Source organism: Vidua chalybeata, chromosome 19, assembly GCF_026979565.1.
Source record: "Vidua chalybeata isolate OUT-0048 chromosome 19, bVidCha1 merged haplotype, whole genome shotgun sequence".
Taxonomy (NCBI): domain Eukaryota; kingdom Metazoa; phylum Chordata; class Aves; order Passeriformes; family Viduidae; genus Vidua; species Vidua chalybeata.
This window is the reverse complement of record NC_071548.1, coordinates 6,024,348-6,041,766: the sequence shown is the minus strand read 5'-3', so window position 1 is coordinate 6,041,766 and position 17,419 is coordinate 6,024,348. Positions and strand designations below refer to the sequence as shown.

General features: G+C 41.5%; 1 protein-coding gene and 1 long non-coding RNA gene across 3 annotated transcripts in view; one reads left to right on the top strand and one right to left on the bottom strand.

Annotated features, from left to right (window-relative positions):
* The window catches only part of LOC128797838 (uncharacterized), a 28,681-nt gene extending 14,350 nt beyond the window's left edge, over positions 1 to 14,331 (bottom strand). The window contains exons 1-3 of one of the 2 annotated variants that reach the window (XR_008434247.1): positions 13,372 to 14,331; positions 11,764 to 11,850; positions 564 to 796 (exon numbers count right to left, since the gene is read on the bottom strand). This is a non-coding gene — a long non-coding RNA (uncharacterized LOC128797838). The remainder of the gene's footprint in view (positions 1 to 563; positions 797 to 11,763; positions 11,851 to 13,371) is intronic. The other variant, XR_008434246.1, reaches the window with a different exon arrangement.
* On the top strand, positions 12,780 to 17,185 carry TOB1 (transducer of ERBB2, 1). Its single transcript, XM_053960738.1, has 2 exons — positions 12,780 to 13,034; positions 15,258 to 17,185. The coding sequence occupies exon 2, from the start codon at positions 15,395 to 15,397 to the stop codon at positions 16,364 to 16,366; it is 972 nt and encodes a 323-aa protein (XP_053816713.1). The 5' UTR covers positions 12,780 to 13,034; positions 15,258 to 15,394; the 3' UTR covers positions 16,367 to 17,185.
* Positions 17,186 to 17,419: the final 234 nt, after the last annotated feature.

Below are 17,419 nucleotides of genomic sequence, written 5' to 3'. Positions count from 1 at the left end.
TAATTCTGCTGCTGGCAATTGAGAATGCAGTTGGGCTGAACTTTTAAGTGAACAAACACTTATGGATCTATTTACACCTGCCCTGAAGCAGACTACCATTGGTGGAAACACTGTAATTATTTACTCTCCCGGGTTTCCGCTGTCCTACAAAGATCTCCAGGAGCAGCTTGTTAACAAGTTACTGCTGCACATTGTTACACAGTGAAATTAGAATCAAATCCTTATTAACAACCAAACCAAACTGACTAAAAATTACTAAAATTTGCAATAGCAAAGGTGAGAAAGAGCTGCTTTGAGTCAGTTTTTGCTTCTTAGCCCCAGCTATTTAAGAAGGCTGAGAATTACAAATGACAAATGTGGCTGGCAGTTGAGCAGGGACGGGGATCTGAGAGGGAGTGATAGGGAGATGCAACAACAGTTTTTCTTGTGTTCCTTTTTCCATCACTGCATGTTTCCAAATTCATTCCTCTCCCTAAAGAGTCCCTCTCCTTTGTTATCTTCCCACTCTTCTCCCACCTCCTTCTCCCTTGGTTTATTTCTCAGAGCAGACGATCTCGGCTCACCATCCAGGTTAACTCTAGTTTCGGTATCAAAGATCATTTAGGCTGAAAATATCCTTTACTGGGCCCATGTTAAAATCCAGAAGTGTCTGGTCACCAGATATGCAGCTGCACCTCAGTCGGGGTTATCCATGTGCTGGTACTCCCAGTTCCATGGTCTCAAGCTATTGCAGTTCATCACAACTCAGGAGGGTTGTGAACTCAGTTACAGCTGATTATGGACCACATGAGAGGAGCTGAAGAAGCAGGAAAAAAATGTCATTAATATTCATCCAGACAGCCTGTCCTTTAGAGATTTTTTGTTTTCATGGCAAGTTTTTTTGTGTTTTTTGAAGTGACATTAAATTGTTACCGCTTTATGTTCATTAGGAAATGGCTAGTGGTGATATTTACTGTTGCCTTCTAGGGTACAGAGTCCAAATGACTCAGTTATGAAAATAAGCCTTACACTGTTCAGAAGTATGAAATGTGGCCCTTCAGTTTCAAGCAGGAAGTAAATGATGATTCTGGAGCAAGAGGGTGGATGTTCTACAAATCCCAGTGCTGTGAACTTCTGTCTCCCCTGCAGAACAAGGGAACAGAATCCTGAGTTGGAACAACCTGGATGGAGTCAGGTGTGCTCTGTGTCTTAGTGGTGCACTAAATGTCCAAGACTATATTTACTGTGGAAAGATATTTTAAAAAATCATCTTTATTTTGTGCAACCTGCTCTGGGTAAGCCAGCACTAGCAAAGGGTTGGATAAGACATCTCCAGTGGTCCTTTCCAACCCCAACCATTCCATGATCCTGTGATGATATTAGGAAAAATTTATTCACCTAAAGGTCTGCCAAGAATTGGAACAGGTTGCTCAGGGCAGTGGTGGAGTCACCACCCCTAGAAGTAGCTAAAAGACTTGCAGGTGTGGCACTTGGGGACATGGTTTAGTGGAGAGCTTGGCAGTGCTGGGTTACAACTCGACTTGATCTTACAGATCTTTTCCATCCTAAAGGATCCTGGGATAAGATTCTGCATCCATGGCAGACTGGTGGGGGGAGGGAACAGACAACTGGTGGTGGGGAGGGTTACAATAAGTCCCTAAGATGAGAACCATAGTAGAGATTTCAAAATCTTCACTTTGTTAAAGGAGTAAACAGCCTTTCTTGATAGCAGGAGATGCAAAGCAGGTACGAATTCAGTGCCACTATACAGCAATATCCTTTGGAAGATTTGCCAGATGGCTGGCAGCAAGACTTTTAGACTGAATTTTTTCCCAGTCAGCCATATCATCATCCATCAGTCACTTTTGATTGACATTGCAGAGCAAGGCTGTCTCCTTTCTGCCTTGCTTCTGTTTATTTCTAGCAGACTTATTTACATCTGGAACTTATATAAGTGGCAAGATTTCTTTGTTTGATTAAAAGATTCCTTGATCTAAACTTTAAAGGATTTGTTTTCAGAGAGATCAAAGTCAACCTAATGTCTGGCACCCCTAAAGTTTTCTTACATCTTCAGGTAAACCTGGAAAAGACGTTTTGTGGCAGAGTAGTAAACTATGGTGACTAGGTTAAAGTGGAGCTGGCCATGAATTCTTGGGTACTAATACATGCCTATCCAGGCTTCTTAATTACTATTTTCCAAGAGGTGAAACAATGTTGGCAGAGCTTGCACTATCAGATGCAAGTCAAGGTAAAACCCAGTGCCAACAGCAAGCATGGAAAATTACATCCCAATGCCCAGCAACTCACAGTCAAGCAAGTAAAATAAGATTTGCACAGCTGAGCAGAGGCATTGTCAGGGTGCAAACCTAGGAGCCACACACTCCTAAACCCCATCTGTCATGACCTGTTCCTTACTCCTGGGAAACGTTCATGCAGATGGCTCCCTAAAAGAGGCTATTAATTCTGGGTACCTTATTTATTAATTTTGGGATGTCAGTCTTTATGTCCCCTGATTTCTAAACACACAATAACATACTCTTGGAGAAAACACACAGTGGCATGCTGTGACTAGGACAGAGCTATCTCATTCCTTCCTGTTGCTGTGGAAGGCATTTTTTCCCAGCTTAGTTCAATTACTCCAGGAATCAGCAAGTCTCAGTGCACACCCAAGCCTCTCTGCCTGTTACCTGCCAGTGCCATGGAAAGGATGGGGTGTTTGCGGGTGCTCTAAAGGAGCAAAGCTGAACAGAATTGCTGAGTGTTATTGTGGAAGGTTGGAGTACATCCTGGATATGAATCATCCTGCTCTTTCTGACCTACTGTCCTAATTCAAACTCATTTGTTCCTCAGATGCTCATTACTGCCCAGGTTGTACCTTTTCATAATGAAGCAACTGCAGGTGCTTGCCTGGAGCTGCAGGTGTTTGCCCCACTCCTTCATTACATGACAAATTAGAGGAGATTTAGACATGCTGAATCATGGATCCTCCCCAAATGTGACCCCACATCCCTGCCCTTTCGTTGTGTTGTTTTCTGTGGCAGGGTCAGGCCAGGACATGGCTTTCCATTGGCTATATGAATTTTACTGCTGTACATATTCCAGTAAAATCAAAGGCCTTAGAAAAGGAATTCTGTAGAAGTTTTTTTTGTCAGGGCCTTTACACTCATTAGTTATAGTTTAGAGCACAAGCTGCAGGGCAGGACCAGCAGAGTTGCTCGTTTGATTGTGCAGGTGTTGATGCTTCTTCAGGAACCTCCATTACTTTGTAGATCAGAGATGACACATATCCCAGCCTCATTTTTCCAACACATTTAAGAAGCACGCTCTTCCCTGACCATCTCGTATCTCTATTTATTAACGGGAGGACTGATTGCCTGCTCCAAGATGCCCATGGTAACAGTCTGCCCAGCCTCATCCCTTTGAAGAATTTCCATCCAAGGGCTTGTCTTTGCTGCAGAATGAGTTGGGACTTCCAGCCAAGGGTGCTGGGATCCATGCTCTGCCCACACTCCTCCTGGCAGGGTAACAGTAAATGGCAGCTGAGTGACCCACCAGTTGTCACAGATGAAGAGGTTAAATGTTGGAGTGGCTGCAGACATTGAATCCATCATTCCCCTCAGCAAATCCCCTGGTGCCTCCCTTTAGTCTTCCCAGTGATGTTCTTCCTTGTCATCTAGGCACTTTCCTGATTCAGCTGAATTGGGGACATTAACAATTAATTGTGCCCATTTGGATGTCACTTGGGCAGGCTGCTGTCAAACATTTAGAAAGAACAATCTGGATAGGAATACTGGGCTTTCAAAACACACTTCTGGCAATAGAAGTGAGAGCTGTCAAATGCAGCCTGGGCTGGGAGTAACAACCAACACTAACCCGTCTGTGATGCTTTTATATATTTCACTCCTATCTTTGAAGGGTTCTGACAGCATTTTTTTAAATCTTAGAATGTGTTGCTTTTTCACAATTAGAGATTCTTTTTTTTTTTATTACATCTTTTAAATGTGTCTTTATTTTGCAAAGGTACAGCCTTTGTGCTGATCAGCCAGAGGAGACCAGATCCTTAACTCTGACTGGATTCTGACCCAGCTTTAGATCAACTCTGAATTTTAGATTTATTCCTCCTTACCAATTTAAGGTGTTTTTTTTAATTAGTTTTATTCTTAAGGGATTGTCTCTGGAAATGCATTTCAACTAAAGTTCTTTTTATTCTACCGAAGGAAACTGTTGGAGAAAATATCATCCAACTCAGAAGAGAATTTCCAGGGAGCAGATCTCCTGGTGAAGGAACAATTGCATTACTATCTCTCTGGAGCTGGAGATAAATGGGCTTTATTCTCTTTGAGGTAAAGCATTTATCAGACAACAAAAGTTACAATTCCTAGCAAGGAACAAGGTTGGGCTGTGCAGCAACAAGTGCTTCTGGAGAATCTAAGCCAAATCCGTGTGCTGAAGTTACTTTTTGTTTTCTGATATGAAACCAGTCCCACATATAAAGGAAACAAATTTCAGCTTCTTCCTTACTCAGTTTTCAACAGTTGCTCAATAGTTCAGCCAGCCAGAAGGAGATGTTCATAGATAACTGGAAACAAAACCAATTTCTGCCACTTCCATGACTGGTTTCACTCCCAGATCCTCCAGCTCAGGGCTGGCATTTTTTGCAAATCCTCATAGGTGGGATTGCTGGTTAATAATTGCTGTAATTCATTTAGGTCATAGCCCTTCTTCTTCTCTTTCTTTTCACTACCTGAGGGAGAGCTGAAACAGAGATCATCCAAGGCATGAGTGTTGGTTTAACTTACTGCCACAGTCAGCTAAATCTGAGCTCTCTGCCCAGTATCTGTGGCTCAGTTCACCTCGGGTCTCTGGCATTGCTTCTTACAATTGCCCTTATTATATTTAAATTTCAAAACCTGAGAATTCTTCTAGTTTTAAGCATAATCACACTGTTATACCTTCAAATGAGTATGAAGCTATTTTCAAGATTTAAAAAAATCTATTTAAAATACTTGGGTCAGTATTTTCTTGCTTATGTATGCAGGTAGTTTTATTAAAAATCTGTTCCAAGAAGTGTCATGTGTGTATGCAGCCTTGGATTAGACTGAAATTAAATTGTTAGAATTTATGGAAAAGCTTTTTGTGAGAAAACATCCTCACCTATATAGCCTTAGAAACTAGAGAGTTAGAGTTGGAGCTCAGAGAGCTACGAATATGGAGAGCCAGGAGTTGGAATAATCTCAAGGGAGGCAACTGAACCAGCCAGGATGAAAGATGAGTTTCAGCAGAAAATTGATCAAGACAATGAAGCAGGGGGAAGATGTCTTGTGACAGCAGCTGGATTTGTAGCATCTAGCCTCAAATAGGAGCATGAAACGTAAGTTTGCTTGGAGTAGATAAAAATCAATCAGGAGATTTCACATAGGATTGTGAGACTATAGAAAGCTCCAAGGCACCCTGGAACACTGCACCATTTACCCTAATCGGGGGGTGAGTCAGCACTCAATTATACTCAGGCAATTTTATATTCAGTTTTTTATGTGTTGGCGACAAAGCAATTTAGATAATATGGTCACACAGCAGAATCACTTTCTTTACAAATCTGAGTTCCATTAGCTACAATAAAAGTATGTCACTCCAAGTGCTCATTTCCCAGCATGGAAGAAAATCATCATGTGGGATCAAGAAGAAATCTCTTCTTCCCATTGCCAAACTCAATGTAATTGTGTGACATGGCTGTTTTATCCCTGCTTCTGAAGATCTTAGTTACAGCTACTCTTGAGACTGCACAGATCTACCGCTGTGTGCAGGGGGCTGTCTGAAGTCTTTGCATTAATAATAGCACATGAGATAATGGCTCCTACTGGGTTGTGTGTTCTAGAGAAAACATTCCATTCTAATGAAGTGGGTCATATATATGTAGGTACACGAGGGTGGCTCCATCACAGGGTAAAGAGCTGTGACCTGTGAAACACAAGAATCTCTGTGAAATTGAGTTATTGGCAAGTCCCATGAGCACTATCCTGGGGGATTTCAAGGTGTGGCTTTATGCAGCCTTTTGACATCAGTTCAGGAAAGACGTTATGCTAACATGACCTTTTGCTTAATCTTTTAAGGCACTTATTATATTATGTTGGGAATTACACCTTGAGGAATCAGAAGTTGGAGAGGAAATGAGTGATTTACTATTTGAACCAAGTAATCATTTCAATGCCAGTGATAGAACATGAACATTTTTTTGCATGAACAGGATGCACAAACTGTGTAAAATCTATTATGTATGTCTCAGGAGCAAACACACAGCTTGAATCTTCATTCCCTTCCATTATTCCTGTCTCTGTGACTCAATGGACTTCAATAGGAGCTGAGTAAGGGCCAGATCTGTAACACAGCAAGCTCAAAGAGAAATTCCCATTGACTTTTTTTCCCCCACAGACAATAGCGTTAAAGATTCAGGGTCAAACCTTCAACTGTCATATCCTGACATCTTTCCACTCAACTAGCTCTTCATGTCTGCACAAGTACTGGGTTCCCGTTCGGCTGAAAAGAAACACCCTTTTGGGTTTTGTTTGGGTTTTTTTAAATGCAGATAGTTTTCATGATCTTCTCATGAGGACGATTTTCAGACTGTATTTATCAAGACACAGACATTTGAACTCATTTACTTTGAAGTCACCATCACTCACACTGTCACAGCATGACAGCACAGCAGGTTAACTCAGCATTTCTCAAATCAGACTGCCTTCAGACCCAGTATCAACACCTCTAACCAGTCCCTTTCCTAAAGGCAATATTCTGCCTGTCACCTTGTAGTCACTAATTAAACTCTCCAAGTCCTGTGCTCAGAATAAAATATTGTTACTGATAGGAATAGCATGCAGAAAGGCATAAGAAACCCAGTCAACAACCACACGCTCCAGAGAAAAGGGATTGCCTGACAGCTTAAAATATGGATGGCTTCTTACTGAGCTGCACTGTTCTTGGTTGTTTTAAATTCTTAGGCAAGAGCCAAGGGAGATCTTCTGGGGATGTTAAAATTATATTTTGTTCTGGATTTTATTGCAAAAAATTGAGGCACCTTCCAATCTCGATAATAAATTGACAATGCATGGAAGCATCCTTCCTCCCCTTCTCATTCAAGGTGTGTCTACAGCACTTTGTTGAAGACCTAGAAAACAGTGAAGGCTTCACTGATCCTTCCTAAGTAAATAAAAAGCATTGCTGGGAGAGCCAAAGGGTGCAGATTTGGTTTAGAGGACATTGTGGTTAGTCAGGAAAGGCTGGATTTTTGCCTAAATAAAGTTGAGTTTCTATTTTTTTCAAAAAGAGACCCATGGTCATTCTCAGATGATATTCTTTTTACCCTAGCTGATGCTAATCAGAACATCAAAAAAAGTAGCAGAATTTTTGTATTTATTGGACCGTTTTGGTAAACAATCACCGCTCTATTGCTCTTTCTTTCCATTTAAATGGACTGAATGAAAGCTATTTCTTTGTACTGATGGTTTTTTTCCCCATTTACTATCTATTTTTTTCACATTCAGTATCTCTCTTGAATAAGACTGAATGGTTTTCCTGGAATTCCCTTTTCAGGAAAAAAATATTTACTTGCCTTCCAGGAAAATGCTAAGTACACAAAATTCTTAAGTAAATTCCTAGTGAGATGTTTTTAAGCTACCTTCATCTATTCACAGATTGAAAGGGCAAAAGACCAGTCCTTCATCTTCAGTGTTTATTTTTGATCCCCATGAAAGTACTGACAGTTTAAAAAGCATCTTTCTGTCTCTTTAAAACTGTTTATGAATCATTGTTTGGAATAAGCATAGTAAAGCACTTGAAGTTGATTAACTTAGAAGTTCCATGGCTATCAGCTAGGACAGTCCTCACCTCATAATTTTATCTATTAACAGATACTGCACAACTAACTGACATTAAACTGGCAGGTTCCCAGCACAAAGGTGAACTTGAGTAAAAAAATTACATTGGATTTTAATAAAACTTTCTTCAAAGGTCAACCTCTCTAATGTATGAAATCAATCTCCTTTTCTTCTTCTTCAGCCCATTTATTCACAGCTATAGGAAATTCTGACGCTCATAAAATATTTCCCATTCCCTCTCCCTCTTATTAGAGTTTCTCTTTACTTGTAACCATTACTTTTCACAGCAGTTTTAGATTACTTTCTCTTCACTTCACTCTTTTTTACTGGCCTTCTCAGAATCTGTACCCCATTCTGAAAATGTTGCTTATCAGGCTCCTCTTCAAGAACCGATCCTACCTTATACCATCTTCAGGCAAAACAAACAACCAACATTTTTACTTGAAGTTTCATCCTTGAAGCTGGATGAAACTTTGAGAAGAAAAAAGCTTTGGTGCAAAATCTTTATTTCTCCTAGTTTTATTTCTCCTTCTTACCCAAAAGCTCCTTTTTATGTCTTGCTCAGGACTCTATCAACTTATTCTAGGTAAGCTAAAATATTGGTAGCATTCCACTTAGGAGAGGGTGATGTCTTGTGAGCTCTGAGCTCTAATCTCCTGCAGATCAGTTCCTTCTACTGATGTTGGCCCAGAAAAATTATATATTCACAGGATTAGAGACAAGCTTGGGGCTCTCCTAGAAGGCAACCTGGCTGTTTTGCCTGAATTCTGCTCCTGCTTATTTTTTACTCCATTGAAACAATGTCACTTACAAGATGATTTTGTGGTTTCCCACCTCAAAAAACCTTTCTGGTCAGAGAGCTTTTGGTACTGGGCAACACCTGAGAGGTCCAGATCCCCTTTCTAATCAGTATTTATGGAAAAAATCACTGCTGGTAAAGTGAAATGTAAGACAATCTACATTCCATTTCAAATTCGGTGCTAAGATATCTGCTGGAGAGCAGCCAGGCCTGGTTGCTCACACTGATAGATGGTGGGGGATAAGGAACACATGTTAAAATCAGCAAATGGATAAAATTGGGCTAGAGAGGGATGAATACAATGGGGAAAGCTTTCCAATTTTTCAAGATCAAAGCCCTGGCTCCCACGCTAAAAGGAGAATTTTGATTCCAAATAGGAAAATGTTAGAAAAGAGACTGCACTCTATTCGGGAATGTATGATACAAAACCTCATGTCCACCATCAGGACAAATCTTATATATTCTGTACATCAACATTCATTTAGCAGAGAAGAGGATTCTATGAAAAGGATGGGTGGTGGAAATTCTGAGCCTATCTTCCTGCAGCTTTCAAATTCTTGTCCTTGTTGACATAATTAGTAAAAATTTTCTTGGTTATATATAATTGCTTTAAACAACTTTTAAGATTAACAAACTGTATTTTGGATTTGGATGTGTTGATCAATAAACAATACTAATTTAGATTTTAAAGAGTGCTAGTTATTATTTCAGAAATCAAATTTAGATTTCTTTAGCAGAAAAGAAGGTCTCTTTGTCAAGTCTGTGCAGTCTCTACAAGATTTTGTGGTAATGTAGTTGTTTTACAATGCAGAGATCTTAGATTTGGAGATTATTCTGCAAAGACCCAGACTGTGGAAATTGTGGTTCAGTTGCTGATGGCTGTCTGCTGGTGAGCATTACAGGATCTGGCTACGAACAGGGCATGAGATCAAACCCTTCTTATTTAATATAGATTAAGAAAGTCTTCTCACTTCTAATCTCACTCCTGCCTCCTGCCCTGCTCTGAAATACTTGTGTGGATTTGCTCTGCTGGGGAGAAGACTTGTCAAGGTCTGTCAGGAGAGATGAAAATATATAGTTTTTCTTTTCTTTTAACATTAATCTTCCAGCTGAATAGAATTGGCAACATTGAGTAATGTTTTGCTGCTGAAGTTATTTTGTATTGACTGCATCTTTAAAGATTTTCTAGCAGGGAGGCATACATTTTGTTATTACTGTGTATTAATCAAAAGGGCTGAAAAAAACTGCAGGCCCTACTCTGACCCTTGTGGATCAAAAAGCCAGTCGAGGCTTTAAGAATAAAAATTATCCTGGATTAAACTCTGGGTTTCAGTGTTAATAATTTAACACTACTACAGTTTGGCCACCTACCTCTGACATGCCTTATGTGGACCACACTGTGATCACTGCAGTTTAAAAGTTTAGTTTTTCAGAAAAAAAGGATAAATTGAAACACTGGAACACTAGAAGTGGGGTTGATCCTCGAAGAGGTTATTCCTGGGCCAATGACCCATCATTAACATTTAGAATCATAGAATGGTTTGGGGTGGGAGGGACCTAAAAATTGGTCTAGTTGCATTTAACACCAGATTTCTCTGGTGCAGCACGGACTGCATGAGAAGCTTCCTTTCCATAAGCCCCAGAAAAGCACATCCCAATTTTTACAGCTTTAAGGGATCCCATGGCTGCCTTGATTACCAAGGTCTTAGCTCTGTACATTTAATTCAGTTCCTAATGCTTCTCATGTTGCACTAAAGCCATTTAAAAGAAAGTCTCTGCTTCTAGAACCTGGCTTTTTTTAGCAGCTCAGCAGCAGTTACTGGGTTTGTAAAGCTCCTTATGAAATCTCACCTGAAAACACTGATCTGCACCACTGTGCAATTTTTCCCACTTCAGAAGGAAATCTGCTGCTGCCACCCAGAACTGAGCAGAGCAAGAGCTGAACTGTCACCAGTGGCTGATGTCACCTGTCAATGCGTTTTTGTTGTTCCACGGAGATTCCTGAGCTCTAATGTCAAACCAAAACTAAAACAAAACAACCCCCTCTATTTGTCTTTTCACCTTCTCTGTTTAGGGAGTGTGATATTCACATGCCCTCTCAACAGAGAGAGACTTAGCTTTCTCAGGATTTCTCCTGAGAGAAGCTGCAAGAGAAACAGAGATAAGAGAATAAAAACAATTCTTACCGCATTCGCTGTTCCCTGTTTGTGCCCATGTGGAATGTGGTATAGAGATTGTTTACCCAAGGTGATTGCTTAATTATATTCTAGTAATAGTGTTTTAAATTCATTGACCAATTGGATCCACAGCTGTGTTGGGACTCTCAGGAGAGAGTCACGAGGTTTCTAGTTAGTAGTTAGTAACAGTTCTATAATATAATATAATATAATATAATATAATATAATATAATATAATATAATATAATATAATATAATATATATATAATATAATATAATATAATATAATATAATATAATATAATATAATATAATATATAATATAATATAATATAATATATAATATAATATAATATAATATAATATAATATAATATAATATAATATAATATAATATAATATAATATAATATAATATAATATTTAACCTTCTAAAATCATTAAAGTTCATACATCATTCTTCCCGAGTCAGGGATCCCAACACCGATAAGGGACTTGTTTCACTTTGTCTCTTTTTTATCAAAACAAATACTCCGGACTCTCAGATTCCCGGAGATGCTACATTAGTTCCCAGTAGTCTCCCAGCTGCCAGTGCTTGTAATGTTACAATCTTCACATTTTATTTTCCGTTTGGGGACCATAGTGACAAGTGACCCAGTTTTCACTGAAAGCATGTTCAACCCTCTAGATTTAAAAATGGGTGAGAAATACACGGAGAAATATTAAATATTTTGAGTTTTAATCAAGATTTTCAAGTTGTTTGCAATACTGCAATCCCAGCAGCGTCAATGATGATACATCTGAATAAAAACTATGTTTTACAATTAATCAAGCCTTCCATCAGGAATGTTAAGCTGTGGAAAATCCTAAATATTATCCTCTTATTTCCTTTAATATTTCAGCCTTTGCGTTACTGCCTCCAATTCTCATATATACTCACAGCTACAAAGGGATAAAAGTCCTGGCATTTCTTCGACTGGCACTTCCAAAATTCTCCTGGGGCCCGTGTAGCACTTATGGCAAAATGCTTTTTTATTATACAAACAGAGCAAGAGGCGGAAAAAAAAACCAAAAAAAAAAAAAAAAAAAAAAAACAAAAAAAAAAAAAAAACAAAAAACAAAAAAAACCAAAAAAAAACCCAAAAAAACAAAAAAAAAACAACAACAACAAAAAAAAAAAAAAAAAAACAAACAAAAAAAAAAAACAACCCTTCACAATTTGTCCTCCAGAACCGCATCCTGCTGGCGGTGTGAGCCCCTACAACCCCTAACCTCACACTAGGCCCCGCGGCACTAAAGGGCACACATTGCCCCCAGTGCTCACCCTCGTTCCGCCAGAACCCGGCCTAGTTTCGCCCCTCCGCGTCCCGCTGGCTAATCAGCGGCGGCCACTCGGGCAGACAGCCAATCGCCGGGCGTTGCTACCTGTGGAGAGTATTTTTAGCCGCCAGGCGCGGCGAAGAGGGGATGTTGGCGGTGATGTGAGGAGTCGTCCCGTGCCCCCCTCACGAAGGAACCCGCCTGGATCACCGCAGAGCCTGAGGGGTGCCAGCCGTACAGGCGGCCCTCGCCAACCCCGCCATCGCCGCTGCTGAGGCCCCCACGGGCCGCGGTGGTCATGGGAGATGTAGTTCAGCGCTCCCCCCTTTCCCTACCCCGGGGGGCTGAGGGGCGCAAGGGCAGGGTTTGACGTCGGCAGTGACGCAACGGGACTGCGAAGTGAGCAGCCCGTTAACGTCAGAGTGGCCCCGCGCGCCGCACCGGGGAGGAGAGAAGGCAGCGGAGCGACCCAGGCGGGGGGCGGAGCCTCGTCAGCCGGGGGCGGGGCCACCCGGACGCTATTCAGAGGAGGGTGGGGCTTGGGCGGTGTGGCCGCGCGGGACGTAGTGGGGGCGCGGCCATGGGCGGGGCAAGAGAGGGTATAAGTAGGGGCGCGGCGGGCGGCGGTGCAGAAGCCGAGGAGTTGCAGTTGTGGCGGCCCAGTGCGCCTGTCGTGGGGGTGTAAGCAGCACTGCCCTCCCCCCTTTCCCTCCCCCCTTTTTTTTTTCCGACCCTTCCCCCTCCCCCCCCCTTTTTTTTTTCTTCTCTATCCTCTCCCCTCCCATCCTCGCCGAGAGAGCCGGCGCTCGGAGATGGGGATCGGGTGCTGAGTCGCCACCCACCGCCCTCACACCCCCGCCGGGACTGTTTGCACTACCCCCGCACCCCTGGGTGAGTACCGGCCGTGAGGCGCAGGGGAGCGCGGGCGGGGGGTTGAGGCAGCACAGCCCGGCCCCGGCCCCTGGGCGGGGTGTGCTGAGTCGGTCGCGACCCCGCGGTGCCGGAGGCCACCCGGTGGATGCAGGGGCTCCTCGGGGAAGGGGCTGGGAGAGAGAGCACGGCTGGGCAGTGAGGGATTGCTCCCCCTGGGCCGCCCCAACCGCTCTCGGGCGGGGAGGAGGGAGCGCTGCCGGCTGAGTAATCGGCGCTGGGCCGCTCCAGGAGCGCCGGCAGCGCCCTGCGGGACCTGCCCGACTTTGCTCGGAGAGAGGGGCCCTGCAACCCCCACCTGCTCTCCAGATATCCCTCTTCCTCCTTCGGTTTCTTATGGGCTCAGAAAATGCTCTTCCTCCTCCCGCTGCCGCCGGAGCTCCAGGGCTGTGAGCAGAAATCTAATGAGACCCGACTGCCTGGTTATGTAACTCCCACTGCTTAAGGCTCCTGCCAGGGCGCTGCTGCTGGGCCACGTATGGGCTCGGATCCCCCAGAAATACTGCCGTCTTCCCATAAATACATAAAAAGAACAAGTTCAAAATTATCAAGCCAGTATGTTTGATCAGCTGCTTTTGTACTGTGGATCCGTTTCGCGTAGAGAAATTCACAGCGTCAGCCTGGTGCACTCTGAAAGGAACGTTCCTTTCTTAAAGGACATGGGGGAAGGGAAAGAGCGCAGATGGATTAATAAATAATTTTAAAATGTCCCGTTTAACCACCCAATCAGTTTTTCGGTACTGATTGTGCCCCTTTTGTAAATATCTTCTGTTTGCCCTTGATCTTTTCCTTATCCCCACCCGGTGCTGATCCAGCAAACGTTTAAAGGTCGCCTTATCATACACGTAGCCTTTCAAACTATTCCCATACCATGTTGGGGAGAACACGAATGGCTTGGAAATAGGGTTCCAGACTTTAAAAGGAGATTATTTGAAGCAAGAAATAAAAAAAGCTGTGTAGTCGCATTGTTAATGTCAAAATCCTTTAACCTTGATTTCTCTAATCTTTAGTGACAGCTATGCTAAATTTTGTTCTTAGTGATGCAGTGCAGAAAAGCCCACAGTTAATTGAAATTCTCTTTGGGCTTTTAACTTGAGCCAAAAACAATCCCCACATTTTCTTTTATTGGAACTTTTTGACAAAGGTGTGTGGTGTGTGTGTATGTTTATACCGAGGTACTGCGGGATTTGTGTTAGCAGTTTGTGTGCTAATACCTGATTCTTGTCCCTTCGCTAACTTTAGATAGCTAATTTCTCTTTTGTCCTTTGTGAAGGAGTGACAACCATAGCTTACATTAAATATAAAATAGAGTCATGGAGAAGGAGAAAGGCAATCTGGCTGTCAGAAGCCCTGTTAGCCCAGGAACTTTTTGAAATCTGAGTTACAGACAGTGCGATACAATAATTGAGTATATAATTGCATCTTTCATCTGAAAATAGAGAATAATTTGTAGAAAGAGAAAAATTTGTGAAATAATGATCAGTCTTGGCCACCCTTCTGACTGAGCATATGGGCAGCTATTATGAATATGCTGACTGCATTTCAGTATGAACTGTTGGATGTGCACAGCGGACATTTTCTCTTCAGTTTGCATCATTTCACCCGTGCAGAGTTTAGGGAGATTTGCTTGGACTTAAAATAAATGTCACATCATTTTAGCTACTTGTAAGAAACTATCTAAAGCAACTGTTAACATTATTATAATTCTGCAGCCTACAGTTGCAGTCAATATGTTTCCAAACTTTAAAGTGATAAATGACCCTTGGACTAAGACCTTTCAGGCTAAACTAATGGTCTGGTACTAAATTTTGCAGCTGAGTACTATAAATCATCCAAATACAGGTTGGAAATTTAACCATTGACACACTTGGCAGTTCTGTGATGTCTTAAAAATTATCCTTGCTGCTATGTGAATAACTAAACACCCAGCTCACGTGATTTGGAAGTGCTTCATGCTGTATATGTAAACACAAGCCTATCCTCTCTAGTGTTGTTTGTAAGTCACACTGAGTGGAGCTGACATCCTCACCTTCCTCAGGCAGGAACAGAAATAGTTTGATGCACATTTTTTCACTTAAAAAGTAACGTATTTTCTGCAGAAAGTGAAGCTAAAAGAATAGGCCTCGGAACTTGATCTTCCGCTGTTCTTATTTGGATGTGTTTGCTTTTCTTTTTTTCTTAAAGGAACAAGAGCACTCAAGGTGAAGGATAATAATCAACTTGAATCAGCATTTTCAATGAAATTTTGTTTCCCTGTGGCATCTTGAACACTTTCTTCTCTGGGTTTTGAAACAGACTTATAACTCTGTGGCAAAGCAGCTATGCAGCTTGAAATCCAAGTAGCACTCAATTTTATTATTTCATATTTGTACAATAAGCTTCCCAGACGACGTGTCAACATTTTTGGTGAAGAGCTTGAAAGACTTCTGAAAAAGAAGTATGAAGGGCACTGGTATCCAGAAAAGCCATACAAAGGATCAGGGTTTAGATGTATTCATATAGGGGAGAAAGTGGACCCAGTCATAGAACAAGCATCCAAAGAGAGTGGTTTGGACATTGATGATGTTCGCGGCAACTTGCCTCAGGATCTCAGTGTTTGGATTGACCCATTTGAGGTTTCATACCAAATCGGTGAAAAGGGACCAGTGAAAGTGCTTTATGTGGATGATAATGAAAATGGATGTGAGTTGGATAAGGAAATCAAGAACAGCTTTAACCCCGAGGCCCAGGTGTTCATGCCTATTAGTGACCCAGCATCTTCAGTGTCTAGTTCTCCTTCTCCTCCCTTCGGTCACTCAGCTGCTGTGAGCCCAACCTTCATGCCCCGCTCTACTCAGCCTTTAACCTTCACCACTGCCACATTTGCTGCCACCAAGTTTGGCTCAACCAAAATGAAGAATAGCGGCCGTGGCAACAAGGTCGCCCGCACCTCTCCCACCAACCTTGGCTTGAATGTCAATGACCTGTTGAAGCAGAAATCCCTCTCCTCCTCCATGCACTCTCTCTATGGGCTTGGCCTAGGCAGTCAGCAACAGCAACAGCAGAAGACTTCTGCTCTCTCTCCTAATGCAAAGGAGTTCATTTTCCCCAACATGCAGGGTCAAAGTAGTACCAGTAGCATCTTTCCTGGTGACAGCCCCCTTAACCTCAGTCCTCTCCAGTACAGTAATGCCTTTGATATGTTCGCAGCCTATGGAGGTCTAAATGAGAAGTCTTTTGTGGATGGCTTGAATTTTAGTTTAAACAACATGCAGTATTCTAACCAGCAATTCCAGCCAGTTATGGCTAACTGAAAATAAACCGAAAGCGAAATCCAAGTAAATACTATTGTACAAGTTGAAGTGCACGTACCCAAGGGTGTATCTTTCTTCCCACCTCTTGAGATTTTTTTTAAGGCTTGTAGTATGAACACATTCAGGCTTGGTTAGATAAATACAACATGCATCATTTTTTCATTTGCCAACCAAGCACAAAATTATTTTATACTGACTGTACATTACAAAATTATACTCTCAAAAATATGGCCTCTTACAGTATTTAAGATATAGCAAGGAAGTGGCTAATTTTTTCATGTGTATATATATGTGTGCTCAGACATATATGTATATATATAAAAATTGGCGCTAATAGGTGGGTTTATTGGTCTTTTTCTAATTGTATAATTTAATTTAGTACAAAGTTTGTAAAATATCAGAGTATATATATTGTTTCTACAACATGGTATTGCATTTATATCTTTTTACTACAGTGATCTGTGACAGCTGCAGCAGCTTCATGTTGTATTTTTTTTACTAAAATTGTAAGATATCCATCTTAAAGACATCAATTCTAAAAAAAGTAAAAAAGTTGTGTACAGAATATTCCTTAGTGGTGGAATTAAAATGTACGGAATATTTGCTTTTTTCAAAAGAAATACAAATTGTATTTTCTGTTAAAAGTTTAAAGATTTTTGCTATATATTATGGAAGAAAATGTAATCGTAAATATTAATTTTGTACCTACATTGTGCAATACTTGAAAAAAGGTATAAAAGTATTTTGAGTCAGTGTCTTACATGTTAAGAGGGACTGAAATAGTTTATATTAAGTTTGTATTAAAATTCTTTAAAATTACTTGGCTGTGGTGCTATGTGTGTTATTTGTGTCCTGCTGACGATCTGAGCACTGTGTTCCTTGTGCTGGCACTGCTAGGGATGCACCAGAGTCTGACTCAGGAGCAAAGGGAAGGGTGGCTCTATGGCTGCATCTCATATGGGGTTCCTTACCCAAAATACCCCTGACAAAGTACATAACCCCATTAAGGGCTTGCCTTCAGTTATTTGAAAAAATCCCACTTGTTTTTCATAA

Bases quoted from the DNA above. Each gene is read 5' to 3' on its own strand.
- TOB1 (XM_053960738.1), top strand. From the start codon at position 15,395: ATGCAGCTTGAAATCCAAGTAGCACTCAATTTTATTATTTCATATTTG.